At 46.8% G+C, this 17,917-nt stretch overlaps 1 protein-coding gene across 2 annotated transcripts; it reads left to right on the plus strand.

The window, feature by feature from the left end:
- The first annotated feature begins 6,913 nt into the window (after window positions 1-6,913).
- On the plus strand, window positions 6,914-16,730 carry LOC122448330 (short palate, lung and nasal epithelium carcinoma-associated protein 2A-like). Of its 2 annotated transcripts, none has more exons than XM_043479575.1 (8): window positions 6,914-7,068; window positions 8,711-8,840; window positions 10,094-10,198; window positions 11,208-11,360; window positions 13,818-13,899; window positions 14,947-15,010; window positions 15,897-15,969; window positions 16,527-16,730. In XM_043479575.1, exons 1-7 carry the CDS (start codon window positions 6,921-6,923, stop codon window positions 15,926-15,928), a joined length of 714 nt encoding a protein of 237 aa, XP_043335510.1. In that variant the 5' UTR covers window positions 6,914-6,920; the 3' UTR covers window positions 15,929-15,969; window positions 16,527-16,730. The 2 variants fall into 2 exon arrangements, with proteins under 2 accessions (XP_043335510.1, XP_043335509.1); XM_043479574.1 differs by having other exon boundaries at window positions 16,540-16,634.
- The last annotated feature ends 1,187 nt before the right edge of the window (window positions 16,731-17,917 follow it).

A 17,917-nucleotide genomic window follows, 5' to 3' on the forward strand; every position in this document is an offset into this window, starting at 1 on the left:
TCAGCTAGGAAAAAGTACAAGCAGGGCTAGAGGCTTGAGGAGCTAGCCTTCCTCACCGTAACTGTGGTCCCACCATCAGAGCACAGAGCAGGGGGAGGGTGGCAGCCCAGGTGCCCAAGCCTGGTGCTGGGACATGGAGGACCCCATCCAGCAGAGCCTTGGATCCATCAGCAGACCACCCTCCACACTGTCTGAGCCTGGTTTGTACACATCTGAGGTCCCTCTTCCCCTGGTTGTGGGCACAGAGCTGAGGGATCTGAGGAAAATCTTGTGGAGAGAATTGTTCTCACCTCAAGACCTCAGCCCAGGGGGTGGGGAGTGATGTAATGAACTCAGACCTGGAGTTGGCCCCAGGCTTCCGCTGCCTCCTTGTAAAGTAGGTAAACAACCTGGTACCTGGATCCCCATAGCAAAATGGAAATTAAAAGGGCACCAAGGGGATGGTGGTCAGACCTCAGTTCTGGATTCGGGCAGACTGCTTTCTAATCCTCTCTTTCCCTGTTGCTGGCTTGAGGCCTGGACAAGGGCCTTCATCTCCCTGAACCTCAGGTCCCTAGTGTGCAAAATGAGACCAAGTATGGGAGTCTCCTCCCAGGTGTGCTGTGAGGACGTGGAGGGATAATGTGTATAGGCTTCTAATACACGGTTATAACACTGATGATGATATTATAATTACACCTCAGGTGTCCCATCTGGACCTGACCCCACTGCACAGGGTTATGGAGAGGTTGAAGGGAGATCAAGCATCCAATATGCTTTACCCTTAATCAATGGAAACCAGATTTCTTTTGTGTGTGCTATAAAGACCACATGACCTAGATGGGCTCAGACTTCCTGTACACCTGTGTCTATAAATTCTGGCTCCCTGGTGACTGGTGTATAAGCTTTGCAAGGTGCAGTTCCTCACTAAGCCTCAGCTTCCTGTCAGGACCATGTTAGAGATTCCAAGAACTCTGGTATCAGTACACCTCATTAATTGTAGGGACTGGATGGAGCTTTCTGCAGAGAAGCCCTCCCAGGCGACTCCTGGGCTTGGAGGGCTGGATTGATTAGTGATGTCTGCCCCAGATTCAGGAGGGGAGAGTGGAACGACTGCATGTTCGCCAGATCAGGACCAGGTCATCTCTAATGGCCCCTCCAGCCCGTGACGGGCGCATGGACACCACAAGTTCATGAAGGTTGGGACTTTGGGACCTGCCTAGTGCTGTGGAGTGGAGGAGGGACCCTGATCTGGGTTCCAGGCTTGGCTCAGTTTATAACCTGTTTTGTGACTCTGAGTAAGATGTTCATTTTCTCCAGGGTCTCCATTTCCTCTAACTACAAAATGAATAGAGGCTTCCTGCTACACATTTGACCCCTTGGTGTTCTGAGAGGTGGTCAGGAATGTCTGGGGGCTACTTGCTACATTCCCACCAGCTGGAGCAACGTGCATAGGGGAGAAACCTCGGGCCAGCCCAGCCCACATGCTTAGCTGCTACACATACCTGTGGTCACCTATGGGACCAGAGAGAAAGGAGGGGTGGGTTCTAATGCAGCAGAAGAGCCCCGTGTCTGGGGAGAGCCCGACATGCACAGAAAGTACTTGAAAACAGAGCGACGTGCTCTCCCTCAGGGAAGTCAGCCATGGGCAGGGTCCCCGATCTGTATGTTATAACAGTGACAAAAACACATCAGGGAGCATGTGTTCATCAGCTACGATCACAAGGCATTGTTATGGCACAGGGGACACGTCCGGGAACAAAACAGATGAGATCCCTGCCTAGTGGGGCCTAGTGACGAGATCCCTTCCTCATCCCTCTCTAGTGGATGAGGAAGAAAGCAAATCTTTAGGGACCACGTGTCCAGATTTATATATGTTGACTGTGTACTCTTCAGACCAGTTCAGCGATGTAGGTACACCCATTTGCCCTATTTACAGGTGTTTAAACTGAGTCTCTAGAAGGAAAAGATCATAAGGCTAGTAAGTGGCAGTGCTCTGATTTGCTTACAGCCTCATCTACTTTCAAGAGCTGCACACACTGCCCCTTGTCTCCCTCCCTATTTTCCAGGGCTCCTGAATGCTGCCTTAGGTCACAACTCACAACTATGTATTGCAGTGATAGCAGTTATGATGATCTCTATTATTCATGGAGCACTTTCCTCATCCAGGGCTGGGTTGGGCTCTCTACTGACATTTCCTCATTTAGTGCCCCCAGCAGGTCTTCTAAGGTAGAGGATAATCTGGTGCTCCTTTTCATGGTTGAAAGCAAAAATAACAGAGCTCCAAGAGGTTATGACATTTACCTGCTGTCATACCACCAACAAGGAAAAGTTCTGGGATGTACACCCCAGGATGACCTAAGAGCAAGCTTATTGTACTGTTACAAATAAAATGCATGGATTCCTTGATGGGTACATTTTAATTAATCAGCATTAAAAATGCTTATGCAAGCTATAATGAATATTTATTGAAAATCTGTTCTGTGTCAGGGTCTGGGCATGAAGGCTGTGGTTTTGGCCCTTATGGCATCAGAGAGGAGGTGGTTATCACTGTGCCCGAGGAGCTGATGGGATTCAGGCTCAAAGCAAGAGTGTGGGGTGGCCCAGCAGGTGGGAATGTAGCAAGTATCCCTTAGATGTTCCTGACCACCTCTCAGAGCCCTGAGGAGTCAGCCATGTAGCAGGGAACCTCTGTTCATTTTGTAGTTAGAGGCAACGGAGACCTTGGGAGAAAATGAACATGTTACTCAGAGTCACAAAGCAGGTTATTCACTGGCCAAGACTGGAACCTAGATAAGGGTCTCCATCTCCTTCTCCCAGCACCAGGCAGGTCCCAGAGTCCCACCCTCCATGAACGAGTGGTGTTGGTGTGCCCATCGCTGGATAAAGGGCCTCTTGGATATGACCTGGTCCCACAGTGGCACACACGCAGTGCCTCCGCCCTCCCCTCCTGAACTTGTGGCAGACATCACTAATCAATCCTTCCCTCCAAGTTCAGGAGCTGCCTGCGAGGGCTTCTTAACATAAAGCCCCATCCAATCCCTATATTCAATCAGATCGTATTTGAGACCATGGTACTGTCTTCACTAACTCAGCCCCAGAAGGGAAACTTAGGCTTATGAGGAAGCACAGCTGCCAAGAACTAAATACCATCACCCAAGGGAGCCAGGATTCATGGACACTGGTATACTGGAGACCTGAGCCCATTTTATCTCATTTAGTCTTTACTGCACACAAAAGTAAGAAATGCAGTAGCTTTGCTGAAGCATTAAGCGTATTGAGTGCTTTATCTTCTCACTTAGTCTTCCCCACAACCCTCTGGGGTAGGACCACGTATAGATGGGAGACCTGAGTTGGAGGGGAGTGAAATGGCCTGACAATAGAAACAACTGTCATCATCATTTCATCATTGGTGTTACTGCGTATCAGGTACTTACTTCATGCTCAGCCCTTCATACACATTATCCCACCACATCCTCACCACACACCTGGAGGAGAATCCCATCTTTAGTCCCATTTCACACACAGGGGACCTTAGGCTCATGGAGATGAAGCTCCTCGTCCAGGCTGCATAGCCAGTAATAGGAGGAGAGGATTCAAACTCAGTTGGCCCAGCACTACAGCCAGGCTATGAGCAGCAGTCCTTTGGTACCATTTTAATTTCCATTTGCCACCTGGATCCAAACGCAGGTTGATTACCTATTTCACCAGCTGAAGCCTGGGGCCAACACCAGGTCTGAGCTCACTACATCACATTCAGTCCCCTGGGCTCTGTTCCTGAGTAGGGACAACTCTCTGCATAAGGTTTCTGCACAGCCCTCAGCTCTGTGCCCACAACCAGGAGAAGAGGGGCCTCAAGTATTTGCAGAACTGGGCACAGTCTGGGAGGGTGGTCTGCTGACAGGCCTAAGGCTCTGCTGGACAGGGTTCTCCATGTCCCTGGCTTAAGCTTGGGCACCTGCCCTGTGCTTTGATGGTGGGAACAGAATCAGGGTGAGGAAGGCTAACTCCCGAAACCTCTGGACCTACCCCTACATTCTCCTGGCTGCTATCATGTCCAGGACAGGGTTCCAGGTTTCTACTGAGATGCAGGTGGGCAAATGGAAGAGACTGACCCTGGGTGACTAGCGGGTGCTCCCAACCTAATGCCAAGTAGGCGTGCATTTGCACTCTAGGACCGGGTGTTCCGGGTTGACACGGGCCCAATGCACCATGCATTACAACCAACTCAAACAGCAGAGGTCAAGAAATAAACAGGGTATTGAAGTCCAAGGACTCTTGCCCCACCAGCTGGCCTCAAGGTGATCTGAGTGAAATGTCCTTCCCTGGGACCCAAACACTGGGCCCTGTCCTTGTGAGACCTGGGCCAGTCACCTCCTTTCCCTAAACCTGTTTCCTCACCAGAAAATTGGGCTTTTTGAACCTCCTCATGGAGTTGTCCTGAGCACCAGTTGGGAAAGTGGACCTGCAGTGCCAAGCCCAGGCCCTGACACTCACCTGCCCCTACTGGGAGCTGGGCATTTTGGCTAATGAATGCCACTCATTGCTTCCCCCAGAAGACAAAAAAGAAGCTGGCTTTGTCCTGGGTGTGGTCTGTGATGACAAACTACCCAGCACCAGCCAGTGTGACTCCAGGAGGCCATGGCCAGGTGGATGTGGGTCTTGGGGAGGACAGGCCGGTGAGAAAAGGAAAGAGGCAGGAAGCCTGAGGGAATCACATCCCCAGGGGACAGTGAGACTCAGGAAGAAAAAAAACTTGGGAGCAAGAGTTATACAAATGTGCCACATTGATCTTCAAACGAGAGACTATGGAAATTTTGAATCACAGCTCACAGTCACATCAAGTCACACAGGATGTTAGCAGTCATCTGGTCAAATTACCAAGCATCTCTAAGGATGGGACCCTCACCACCTTATCAGGGAGTGGACAGCCTTATCAGATGCCACAGAGATGCCTGGAGCATTCTAGAGCAAGGTCAGTGTCTTGGGACCCATGTGAGAGGAAAGCCCTAGAGGAAAGGGTGGTAACAACTTGCTGAGGGCAGAGAACAAGGGGAAAAGCCAATGATAATGATCTGCTGTGACAGAAGCCAGCAAGAAACTGTGCTTGGGGAAGATGGGGAGGGACCACCTCAGGTGAGCCATCACAGAGGTTGCGAGGTGATGTCGAGAGCCAGGGTCAGCTAGGCAGGCGAGTTCTGCAAAAAGGGAAAGGTCTGTGCGGAGGTCAAAGGCAGCAAAAGGGTTGGTATCCTTCCGGAACAGAAGGAAGTCAGTAGGGCCATGGAAGGAGAGGTAGATGTGTTTGGGGTGGCAGTGAACAGTACCACAAGGCCTTGATGGGGTTGCTGTTTTGAAGCTGAGTACTTCAACCTCTGGCCACTGCATTGAGAGTAGAAGGGTTGGGGGCAAGTGTGCATAGGAATCCTGCATACGTGAGGGCACGTATGGAGGCAGGGTATGTTCACTCACAGGAGGAACTGTACTGACTAAATGGAGTAGGCAGACAGGGGAGGGTGGTCCTGAACTGAAAACATCTGCCCTAAGGCTGGCTCCACTGTGAGGGATTTTATGGAGAGCACTCAGACATAAGAGAAGGTTTGGGAAGAATGACCTCGCTGGTCACTGACACTGACTCTGTGGGCCACAATTCTAGCCCCATATCTGTCCCTGTCTTTCTGGGGGACCTCAAGCTGATTCCCAAATACTGATAGAATAGTATCATAATTTCCCTCTCAGCCTCTGTTTCCAAATCCTGATAGAATTAAGCTGGATGATCACCATGGGTCCTTCTACCAGAACATTCTCCACTTCATCCATTCTCGGTCTTTATCCCAGCCCCCATTTGCAATGGCCGCTGTCTTGGCAGCATGAGAACCTGCTCTTAGTCTTGGCACAAAGTCCTCTCCGTATCCACCCATTCCAATTCAAGCATCCTGGGTGACCTTTGCTTCGGAAGTCTCTCTGTATTCACTCTGGACAGGGGTTATTTTCATTGGAGTCTCCTTGGATGGCTCTGAACACAGGGCTTGTTTCTGGGGGCAGCCTTCCACCACATCACCATCCAGGAGATATAAGGGCCATAACCACCCAGCAGAACTCAGGAGACTGTTCAGGGGAGCAAGGATTTTGTAAGTATTTTTCTCCAAACCTGTGAACGATGGGCTTTCTACCTATTGTCACCCCACCTAAGGCCTTCAGAAGGCTTTGGGGGCCAGAGGCAGAGGGATCGGTCTAATTCAGTTAGCTTCTATCTTGATCAGAGCAAATTAAGAAATATATGCAATTAGGAAAGGTGCCAAACTGATAAGCAAAGCAGAGTCATGATGTAGTGCCCATTTATTTGTTCATACTTTTATTCAGCAAGCTTTATTTTGTTGTAGTGAGCGAAGAGCAGGTTTTTTACTATGTGTTATAAATTTGATAGTGAGATACGTCACAATCCCTCCTCTAAGGGGTGCATAGCCTGATGGGAAAGGCAGTCAGTCTTCTCTAACTGGTCCCCAGGACTCTGGCCATACAGTGAAGGCAGCGAGATGGTGCAGTGGGGCCCCCTATCCTAGACCCTGGGGAGAGGTCTAGAGTGAGAGGACATGCTATCTTACTGAATTTGGAGTCAGTAGGAAGTGACTCAGGTAAAAATGTAAAGAAGAGGGAAATGTTCCAGGCAGAGAAGCCAGCAAGTGCAAAAGACCCCTAGCAAAGAGCACTGACCTGGAGTCAAGTATGACTTTTCAAATAGTATCTCCTTCTTTCACTGGTTGTTTATCTCTGGGCAAGTTGCTCTAGCTTTCTGACCTGGGTGGTGAGAGAGGAGATAACCACATCTATCTTCAAGGTCTGTTGAGTGTAAGAGTGATAGGTGCTCATCCAAGATCGCATTTCCCTATGGGTAATTCTCACTCCTGATCCTCCCATGACTGCCCAGGTGTCAGGACAAGATGTTTCAGCTTTGGAAACTTGTTCTCTTGTGCGGCCTGCTGGCTGGGACCTCAGCATCTCTTCTTGACAATCGTGGCAACGATGTTCTGAGGAAGCTGAGATCTGCTCTTGAGAGTGGACTTGCCAGCTTTGACAGTACAATTGAAAGTGAGTCAACAATAGTGACGGTCAGTGGCACCTGGGAGAGTGCCTGCTAAATACTATGCCTGTATTACCAAAGACTGTAGCAGGGGCTCTCTTTATGGGTTGTTTACTAAGGTAGGTTGCTAATTGGTTCCTGTTTATTTGGAAATAATGACTAATTGGTCATTGTTTATTATTTTTCTAGACACAAGCAACACTTAACTGAATATCACTTTACATCTTATATCATGGTAAACTTTGCTAATATGTTCTTAGGATAAATTCCTCAAAGTGACATTTCAAAAGTTCAAAAGTATGCATATTTTAAATTACAGTAGATATTGACAAATAATACCCTATGCTAACATTTTCTCCAATAGTCTATGAGATTACCTTTTTTTCCACTTCCCTGACAGCACTGTTTTGGACAACTGAATTTTTTGCCAATCTCACAGATGAAAGGTTATAATTCATGTCACTTAGCTTTTCTCTAATTTTGAAAGAATTCACTCATATTTTTTCATATTTATTAGTCATTTACATATTTAATTTAAATATTTTATTTATACTTGTGGCATAGTCTTTTGCTGGCCATTTAATTTACTTAGTACTCTGTATTAACTATTGGAAAAGGATTCCTACCTAGCCTAGGTAGCTTTAAAATTACCTATCTTTCTAGTTAATCATATGTCCTTGTAATCCTGATTTCTTGGAAGAACTGGGCCTTCTTTTCAATTTCTGGAAACATTACCAGCACCATGACAAACATGCTTTATAGGAGAAACTAATTTCTGTATATGACTGTCTTTCAAACCTTGCCAGGGCTTGGGCAAATGTCAAAGATATAAGAGGGACCCACTTTCCAGTTTCACTGCTGACAAAACTGGGCTCAGAAGCAGAAGTGTCTGGATTATCTATAGGACCAGACGGAGTTTCCGTCTCTGTTTGCATCATTATAATTAGGTACATATTGTCCATTGCAAGTTGGAGTACTCTGAATACATATCTTTTCCTGTAGCCTTTTGTGTGTGTTTTTTTGAGCTAGTTGTTGCTTCCTGTTTCTCATTTGAATTATTTCCTACACATATATTCTGAACTCTTTTCAACTATGCCATTCTGCATCTGCCATGTCACTTCCTCTATCACACCTCTCTTATCTCTGGAAGACCCTCTGTTAGGACTCTCTGTCCTCCTGCTCCTGAATGAATCACTGCTTTCTAGGCCTGTTATCCAGGGCTCCTACTTGCCACTTTAATAATTTGGAGCCATGTTTTTTCTTTGATTCTACATTTTCCATTTCTTATTTCGTTCTCAGTTTATTCTGTTTGTATGAGCATCTCCTTAATCTTCACTACTAGAATCTGATGTGCAATCAATATCTACTGCCTGCTCAGTGGATTGATTGCTTTGTTGAAATGACGAGCATATATTAGCACGAAGGCAGCACACTAGGCACAAGGTCTCCTAGCTGTGTGACCTTGGCCCGTTTCTTAATCTTTTGATCTTTTAATTCCTCATCTGAAAGTGCAGATAATAGTACCATCTACTTTATGGGGGTGTTACAAGATGAAATAAGATAACCTAGGAAAGTAGTCTCATTAGTACCTGGTGCCTAGGAACTGCTTCTTAAGTTGTGTACTACACTAAACAGAGATTGTTTTTGCAGTTATCTTTCAGAATTTGAAGACTGAATTGCAATCCAGGTGTTCAGAAGAGGTTGTGGAGAACCAGGAATCTGAGAATTTGTTGGAACAACTCATTTCTGGAATTTTTCAAGTAGTGAACAGGCTTACAGGGTGAGTTGATGCTTCATGTTGGAAATCTTTGCTCCCAGAAAAGAGAATATGTATATTTGGGTAGGTAAGTTTAATATAAAAGAAAGAAAGATGAACAAACCTTGTGTGTTCTTGCAGAGCAGAAGCGGTCTGAGGCCAGCTCTACCAGAGCCTGGGAAAATTAGAGTCAGCGCTGCAGGGCCTGTCCAGCATCTCATGGGTCTGGACCTTCTCATTCTGTGATTTCAGGGTCAGGATGAAGGTTCTCTTCTCCCTCACCTCTATCTGTTTGCTGATGCCTAAAGTCCCTTTTCTAAGGAATGACTTTTCTTCTCTGAATATAGCTGAGTATAAAAGCCTAAATGACCTCAAGAGAGAGAAGACTAGAATTCACACCACACAGGTGGCTCCACACATAACGTCTGGGAGTCAGGCAGTTCTGGGTTCAAATTCTGACTCTGCATAAAAAGAATTAATTAATCCTGACTGCAGCAACCAAAGGATGGACATAGAGATTATCATACTAAATGAAGTAAGTCAGACGGAGGAAAAACAAATACCATGTGATGCCACTTATGTATGGAATCTAAAATATGATACAAAAGATCTTATACAAAACAGACTTGTGGACATAAAAAGCAAACGCATGGTTACCAGAAGGGAAAACAATGTGGGAGAGAAATTAGGGGTTTCGCATTAACATATGCTAAGTTGCTTCAGTCATGTCCAACTCCTTACAACCTTATGGACCATAGCCCACCAGGCTCCTCTGTCCATGGGATTGTGCAGGCAAGGATACTGGAATGGGCTGCCATTTCCTACTCCAGGCATTAACATATACACACTACTATATATACAATAAACAACCAACAAGGACCTACTATATAGCACAGGGAACTATACTCAATATTCTGTAATAACCTATAAGGTAGAAGAATCTGAAATAAAGATACCTCTATAAATATACATATCTCTACCTGAATCACTAACTAACACAACATCATAAAGCAGCTATATCTCAACTGAAAACAAAAACAAAAAAAAACAAATACTGGCTCTGGCACATGTTCACCCTTGGCATCTTGAGGAAATCACAGCCGTCTGATCCTCAGTCTGCCATGCCTCCAATGGAAAGAATCCAACCCCTGAGCAGGGCTCTCATGAGACCAAAGCAAGTGAAGTCCATGAGGCTCAATGCTCAGCACAACGCTGGCAGAGAAGAGCCAAGCAATGGCTGTCAGGAGTGACAAGGGTGAACTGTGGTTTTTACACAGGGTGAGAATCAGTAATGTCCAAGTCCCGGGTATCACATTCGAGGCGACTTCTAACAACAGTGCTGACGTGAAGATCCCCATCACTGCTGATGTCACCGTGAACCTGTGAGTAGCCTTAGAATCTGAGGGTTGGGAGAGGCAGTGAGGTATGACCAATAGGTCTCCAATCTGGCATTGGGCACTCTTCCACCCTGCTGCCTTGCTCTCCCAATCTGTAAAATAAGGAGGCCTTTGCAACTCCTAAATCCTAACCTTTAAAATGTTCTAAGAAACATGGCCCAGAACCAACTCTCTTTTTTAAAAAGTCCTCCATGAAATATATTTCCAAAATCGTAAAACTTATCTAATCATATAGTTGAAAATTGAGAAGACATGGACATTTATAATTCTTAGGCAAAGTTTCCTCCAGCATCATTTTGTCTCTCAAGATTCTCTTTAAATAGCTATCACCAGTATGGCCATATAGTAGTATACAGTATGTAATGAAAGGCATGTGAAAATTATATAGAAACTATAATTATATTAGAAATTTTACTACTTCATTAATTATACAAATTATATTAGAAACAGTAACTTCTAAGTATTTTAATTACTTTTTAAATACTAAGAGAAAGGAAAATGCAGATATGTAAACGAGTCTTTTTTTTTCTTAGACGAGTCGTTATAAATTAAGTCTACTGCTATTTCATCATTCATTGGATATGAGATCTTGGGATAGTTACTTAACCTCTCTCTATACCAGACATTTCCTCACTCTGAAAATAGAGATAATCATAGTATTTTTCCCTCATGGTACTGCTGTCAAGATTAAATCGCTTAATTCAAGTAAAATACTTTTGTGAAATACTTAACACAGAGTTTGTGCTCAAGAAATGTTAACTATTATTTTTATTTTGTTTATCAGTGTGATACTGTATAAAAATTTCATACGCGCCAAACCCATGGGACCAGGAAAAGTAATACCTAATATAAGAATGTAGATTTCATAAAAAATTTACACACCATTGACTTTATCCATAGACATCCCATGCAATGGCCATCTAGAGAGAGAGACTTGTGGGCAGTATGAAGAGACTTCTTCACCTCTGTTCACTGTGAATCTTATTCCCTGCAGGCCTCTGTTGGGTGAGATTGTCAGCCTGAACCTCACTGTGGACCTCCAAACTAATGTCAGCATTGAAACTGATGCCGAGAGTGGTGACTCCAATGTGGTCGTGGGAGAATGCGCCAACAACCCAGAAAGCATCTCACTCACAGTGCTGCACAGGTCAGGCCCACACATCTCTGCACAGCAAGGAATTCCAGAGGAGCTGGGACCCATAATTTCAGCCCTATTCCTTACCTGGGAGGGAGCAGAGTATGGTTAAAAAAAAAAAAAAGAGAGAGAGAGAGAGTTCAGACTCTGGAGTCAAGCTAGCTTTGCCACTCACTTGTGTCTTTGTAATCAATTTAGCCTATAGAAGCTTTAGCTATCACATCTTTAAACTAAGGTTGGTAACATTACCTAACTCATATGCTACTATGTTGACCAAATGAGAAAATACATAGCATACTCAGAGACTATTTGGCCAAGCACATACTAAGCTTCCAGTAATAGTAATATCTATCCTTATTTTCTGTCTCTTGGGTCTTCCCATTACTAAGACCGGAGTGTTGACCTCTCAAACCATAACTGTGAGTTTGTGTATTTCACCTTTCAGCTTTATTTGTTTTTGCTTCATGGTTTTTGAAGCTCGGTTGCGTGCACATTTAACATTGTTACATCTACTTGAAGAACTGACCCTTCTCTTATTATATCGGGCTTCCCTGGTGGCTCAGAGGTTAAAGCGTCTGCCCACAATGCAGGAGACCTGGGTTCAATCCCTGGGTCGGGAAGATCCCCTGGAGAAGGAACTGGCAACCCACTCCAGTATTCTTGCCTGGAGAATCCCATGGACCAAGGAGCCTGGTGGGCTACAGTTCACAGGGTCGAATGTCCCTCAAATAATAATAATGATAATAACAATAATAATATATTGTGTTTACCTTCTTGCCTCTAGTTAGGGGCAGGCAAGAAGAGTAAACCCTGCTACTGGCTCTAATTTCAGATTGTGCCCTAATCATCTTCCACTCAATGGAAGATTCCCAAAATGAGGCCTTGAAAAATTAATTCTCTCCATTTAAGTCACTGATCTCCAGTAACCCACGAAATCTAGATCTTAAACTGTGTGGTTGAAAAAAGCAGGTTTTGCCCAGGGACGATGGTAGAGAGAAAAAGGCTGACTCTGGTCCTGGCTCGGAGAGGAGGAATGGTCTGGAAGCTGAGACTGGGGCAGGTTGACCTTGGCAGGCATCAAGGCTGAGCCATGAATACAGGTCAGTCCATCCTGCTCCAACAAAGGATCTGATCACAGGTTGCCTAGGGACCCCCCAAAACCCACAGAGAGGCTCTGTAGCCTATCATCACTTGGAAAGACTAATGTAAGTTCAAATGCCTGAGCCCTGCTGGACACTGCCTAGCCTATAGCCCCAGGGAAATCATCCAGCCTTCTGGGTCTCAGTGTCCATATCGGTGAAATGGCATTCCACTCTGCTGCTCCAAATCCTTTTGGGGCTTTTCTCTTCGCCATGGGTGGAATCTCAAGCTCTCCCCAGTGCCACTGAGGCTCTGCCTGATTGGATCAGTGTGCTCTCCCCCTTGCCCTCTCTGTCCTAGACACACTAGCTTTTGCTCTGAGTCTCAGAAAAACTTCCACTCAAGACCCGTGCACAGACTGCTCTGGAACCTAGTTTCAAACACCTTTCCCACATTCCTTCTTATTGTACTTCTCATCCTTCAGAGTCTAAAACAAAATTCCTCCTCTTCTCTCTTGGAAGATCTACTCTCACCCTTCTCAATACCTATCATAAGTTGTCATTATGTATTTAGTTGTATGTTTACTTCATTTCCTCCTTCAGCCAAAAACATGTTGAGCATCTGTTCCAAGCCGCTGCCTTTCTGAGCTCTGGAGAATTTATGGTGACTGCAGGCAAGGACCTTGCTCTTGTGGAGCTTACACTCTTGAGGGGAAGGCAGACAGGCAAGCATTCAGTCCAGTAATAAAGAGCTCACACGGGAAACGTCAGATGGCCAAGATCCCTGAGCAGTGCAGCACACTTAACAGAGTGCTATGATACAAACTGGTACAAAGTCCTACCTTAGGCAAGCAGTCAGGGAGGGCTGCCCTGAGGTGGTGAAAGTTATGCTGAGAGCTGATAGTGGGAAGGAGCAAGCCTTAGGAAAACTTGTTTAATGCGGGGTTAGCCAAAAAATTTATTTGGGTTTTTCCATAAGATGTTACAGAAAGCTCTGATTGATCATTTTTGCCTCTAATACTTAGGTACCATGTTAGGAGCTGTTTGTGGTTTGTTCATCACTGTGTCCTAAGTCAGGCTTGGTTCCCAGCATATAGTTGGTGTTCTGTAAATATGTGCTGACAAATAAATGAATGGATGGCTAGACGGATGGATGGATAAAAGAATGGATGGATGGGTGAATGAGGTCTCAGGATGGTGATAAGACTCTCATGAGCTACTGGGGTGGGCTGCTGGTCAACCATGGGGTTCTAAGTGATGATCCCCTTGGGTAGAGGCTCAAGTCACCTGACCTCGAAGTGCCCCACCATATTCCACCCTCTTTCCCACTGCTCCTTCTTGGCCGCTCTGCCAACTTCACCAGCCTTTATCAATTTCCTCTCTTCTCCAGGCGCTTTGGACTGTTCAACGATGTTGTGGACTTTGGCATCAACCTTGCGAGAAGAGTGGTGTCCTCTGTGGTGCAGGATGAGGTGAGTCCCCCACTCCTGGGGGTGCAGAGCCAGGCCTGGTGGGGGCAGGGGTGACATTCCATGGGTGGGCTGCACTCTCTGGGCACCTTCCTTTCTGAAAGGCTAACTTCTCTATGAGGTGTCAGTTGCTATTTCCCCCCACCCCACCCTGCTTCACTCAGCCTGGCCTGGCGAGGAGAAGAGGGGTCCAACATGAGCTGAAATCACTGGGTCCCACACTTGAACCATTTGCCATACCCATGGACTGCCAATAGGCCTTTTAGCTAACATTTTTCTTATTTCAATACAACTTTATTTAATTTATTTAAATACAAAATCTGTACACACCATAGGTCAGATTCCTATGTATCATATACAAAACCATATGTACCATGTGCCCTAAATGCCAAAGATTCTAAATTAGTCACTATGGAAGGGGGCTTGCAATCTGGGTTTATTTTTTTAAGGAATCCTCCAGGAGGCCCTGATATTCACTGAACTGGAGGGTCACTGTTAAAACTATGGTTGTCAGACCAGCAGCACTGAACTTCCCTGGGCATTTTTTAGAATGCAGACCCTTAGGTCCCATTCCAGACCTGCTGCTCATTAATTTGACTTTTAACGAGATCCTCGGGGAATTGTATGCACACAAAATTGTGAGAAACACTTCTTTACAGTTCCCAGGGCCCCATTTGACCCTTGAGGTTTCAGAGTCCAAAGGACAAGGTTTCTAAGAGCACAGGGATCTAGGATGCTTACAGTCTAGATACTTAAGGTACTGGGATTCTAATGTTCTGAGATTTTTAGGGTTCTAGTGTCCTCTGGTTCTCAGATTTGGACCTTCTAGGTTTCCACAGTCCTAGAATCATAAAGGTAGAAGTTCTAAGGCCCCCAGTACTGAGCATCTCTGTGGGTGGGGAGCAGGGTGCTCACAGCAGGTAATAACCAGTCCTCTTCCTTCTCCATCTCTCCTCTCCCTCCACACCTCCTGACCTCTTTCTTTCCTTCCCTCTTTCCAATTCTCTCTCTATGTCTTTCTCTCTTTCACTGGCTCTGTGTGACCCTCAGCTGTGCCCACGAATCCGTGAACTCCTTGAAAGCCTGGGTGCAGAGTGTGTTAAGAAACTCATCGGTAAGTCACAGCCTGGGGAAGCGAGGAGGGGGCTCCCTCTGCAGCCTCACTGGGGATGGTATGTCGCTCTATGCCTACAGCACCAGCAGTTCTGGTCAGGGGATCCTGGAGAAGCTGAGGACCCTTCATCCTGAGCAAGTCAGGAGAATGTGGTTGGACGGGTCCCTGCAGACTGAGGGTCTCTGTCAGCCTTTGAGAGCTTCTACTGCCCTCCTTTGTCCCACTGGCAGAAACTGCTGCCCAGAATGATGTGAGAAAGAGGATGGGCCAGATCTGGGTTCAGACCCTGGATCTGCTACTTAGCAACTGTGCAATCCTGGTCAACTAGCTCCGCCTCTCTGAGCCTCAGGTTCCTCCCAGGTGAAAGGAGATTGTAAACACAGCTTAGCTGATGAATGGATTTAAAGAAAAAGCAGCAAGAGCCTAATATCCAGTAGGCACTGGTGATAAATACCGTCCCTTCCCTTTCCCTTCTTATAAGGAGGTGTGGTTTCACCCTCAGCCCATGGGAACTTTCCTTGACCTGGGTTTCTAGCATGGCTGGAGTTGCTGGGGCTGTGGGCAACAGAAATGGGATGAGTGAAGCATGAGGGTCCTGGAGGCAGTTCTTCTAGAAAATAGCCACAGACCTAGTTCTTTGGGCCATTGCTCTATGCTTCTTATATACTATCTCACTGGATCCTTGCAATGACCCTGTGGGGATGGGTAGTATTATCATACCCATTTCACAGATGAACTAACTGAGCTCAGAGAGATGGAGTGATACACAACAGGTCCCATGGCTGTCAAGTCTGACCTGCTGGAGGGTGGCAGTCACTGGTGTCTGATTTGTATTCAGCTTTCCAGTGCTGGAGCCTGAGAACTGCTACTAATTGTGTTCTTTCAGGTGAGCCTCAGGACTCCCAGCAGGGAGACTGAAGAGCGCAGATGAAGAAAACTGCTAGGATGCCCGCCTGCTGGTGAGGGCTGGGTCCAGGGCCCTGGGCTGAGGGAGGATAAGACCCCCCAGAGGGGCCTGTGGAGAAGCAGAAACAAACTTGGCTTTTGTTCTTTCTCTAGTGGCAGACTGAGCCCTGATCTCGGTCACAGACCAACTCCTGACTCTTAATCAGACACACAGATTGTGCTTGATTCTGCTCACTGACTGAGCCTGGAACAGTCAGACTGAGCTTTGACTCCAGTCGTTGACTGAGCCCTGACACTGGTCACAGATAGAGACCAGATTGCATCTCAGTCTGATCCCTGATCCTGATCGTACACTGAGCCCTGAACCCTGGCTCCTCTGGGCCCTAATCAGTCTTTTCACATTGGCCATTGTTGCTAAGGTGAGGGTGGTGGGAGGGTGAGGGGATGAGGTGGGGGTCAGTGCCAGGTGCCAGAGAAAGAGCCCAAACCACAGGTGCCATTCCCTCCCCGAGCCTCAGAGCTCGCAGGGTTTAGGGGAAGCACTCCTGTAGCCATGTCTGGTGAATGCAGGAGCGAGTAAGGGTCCCAGGGTGTCCATGCCTCACATCAGGGTCTCCTTCCAGATTGGTTCCCGAGACTTGACTGAATCTCTGTTCCAGTTTCCTCTGGGATGGTCGGTGCTGCTGGGACGGACCATCCCCCAGGAGTGACAACTGAGCCCAGTCAAAGGACACCTCTCAGATACACGTGCTTACAGTTAGGACATCCTATGCTCGTCACCCTTCACCCCCAGCAATAAAAAGCCTTTTCAGCACCTCCTGTATGGTCCGTTGCATTCCTTCCATTGGGATTTTGGGGGATGTGGGATATGTGCAACCAGGTAAGCAGAGACCTGGCTGGATTCGAAGCTCAAGGGAGCTTGGGGATTATCCAGCCTCACCTCCTTGTCTTACAAACAGGAAGACTGAGGCCCAGAATGGGCAAGAAAGTGACCTGAGATGTCACAGAGACAGCCTCAGTCTGCTTCTGCTACAGCACCACCATGATGGAGGGCTGCCTTCCCCAGCACACCTGACCACATGACCTCCTCCCAGCACCCTTCTGCTCTTGTCCCCATTGTACAGATGAGGAAACTGAGGCTCACAGAGGACAAGAGACACATCGAGGTTACAGGGTAGCAAGTGGCAGGACTAGTATTTAAAGCCGTGGCTATGGGGTCACTTGCTCAGGGAGGTGATGTCCCATCTCCCAGTACTCAGCCACCTCTCCCCAGCCCCTGCAGGCCCCGCTGTCCTGGCCTTGGTCTCTTCCACCCAGGACTGCTGAGGTCCTTTTGTGGCCCTTCTTCCTCCCCAACATGCATGCCCTCAGTTTCCCCTTTGCCCTGGAGTGGTGGCTCAGACCATAAAGCGTCTGCCTGCAGTGCTGGAGACCTGGGTTTGATCCCTGAGTCAGGAAGATCCTCTGGAGAAGGAAATGGCAACCCACTCCAGTACTCTTGCCTGGAAAATCCCATGGACAGAGGAGCCTGGTAGGCTACCGAGTCTCAGAGAGTTGAAGGGACTTCTCCAGGGCCACACAAGCTGGTCAGAGGCGAAGCTGGATTCTCTTTGAAGTCAGCCTTCTCCAGAGCTGGTTTTCCCCCTGCTGGCCATAGCAAAGCGATGAGAGTTTTCCTCTCAGTCTATATTTTGTGACAATCCTAACTCCCACAAACTAAGATCATGGCATCCAGTCCCATCACTTCATGGCAAATAGATGGGGAAACAGTGGAAACAGTGGCTGACTTTATTTTGGGGAGCTCCAAAATCACTGCAGATGGTGATTGCAGCCATGAAATTAAAAGACGCTTACTCCTTGGAAGGAAAGTTATGACCAACCTAGAAAGCATATTAAAAAGCAGAGACATTACTTTGTCACAAAGGTCCGTCTAGTCAAGGCTATGATTTTTCCAGTAGTCATGTATGGATGTGAGAGTTGGACTATAAAGAAATCTGAGCA

This window comes from Cervus canadensis, chromosome 10, assembly GCF_019320065.1.
Source record: "Cervus canadensis isolate Bull #8, Minnesota chromosome 10, ASM1932006v1, whole genome shotgun sequence".
Taxonomy (NCBI): domain Eukaryota; kingdom Metazoa; phylum Chordata; class Mammalia; order Artiodactyla; family Cervidae; genus Cervus; species Cervus canadensis.

Coding starts and splice junctions, on each gene's coding strand:
- LOC122448330 (XM_043479575.1), top strand. CDS start 6,921: ATGTTTCAGCTTTGGAAACTTGTTCTCTTGTGCGGCCTGCTGGCTGGG. Junction 8,841..10,093: donor GTAGTGAACAGGCTTACAGG/GTGAGTTGATGC, acceptor GTTTTTACACAG/GGTGAGAATCAGTAATGTCC. Junction 15,011..15,896: donor GTGTGTTAAGAAACTCATCG/GTAAGTCACAGC, acceptor GTGTTCTTTCAG/GTGAGCCTCAGGACTCCCAG.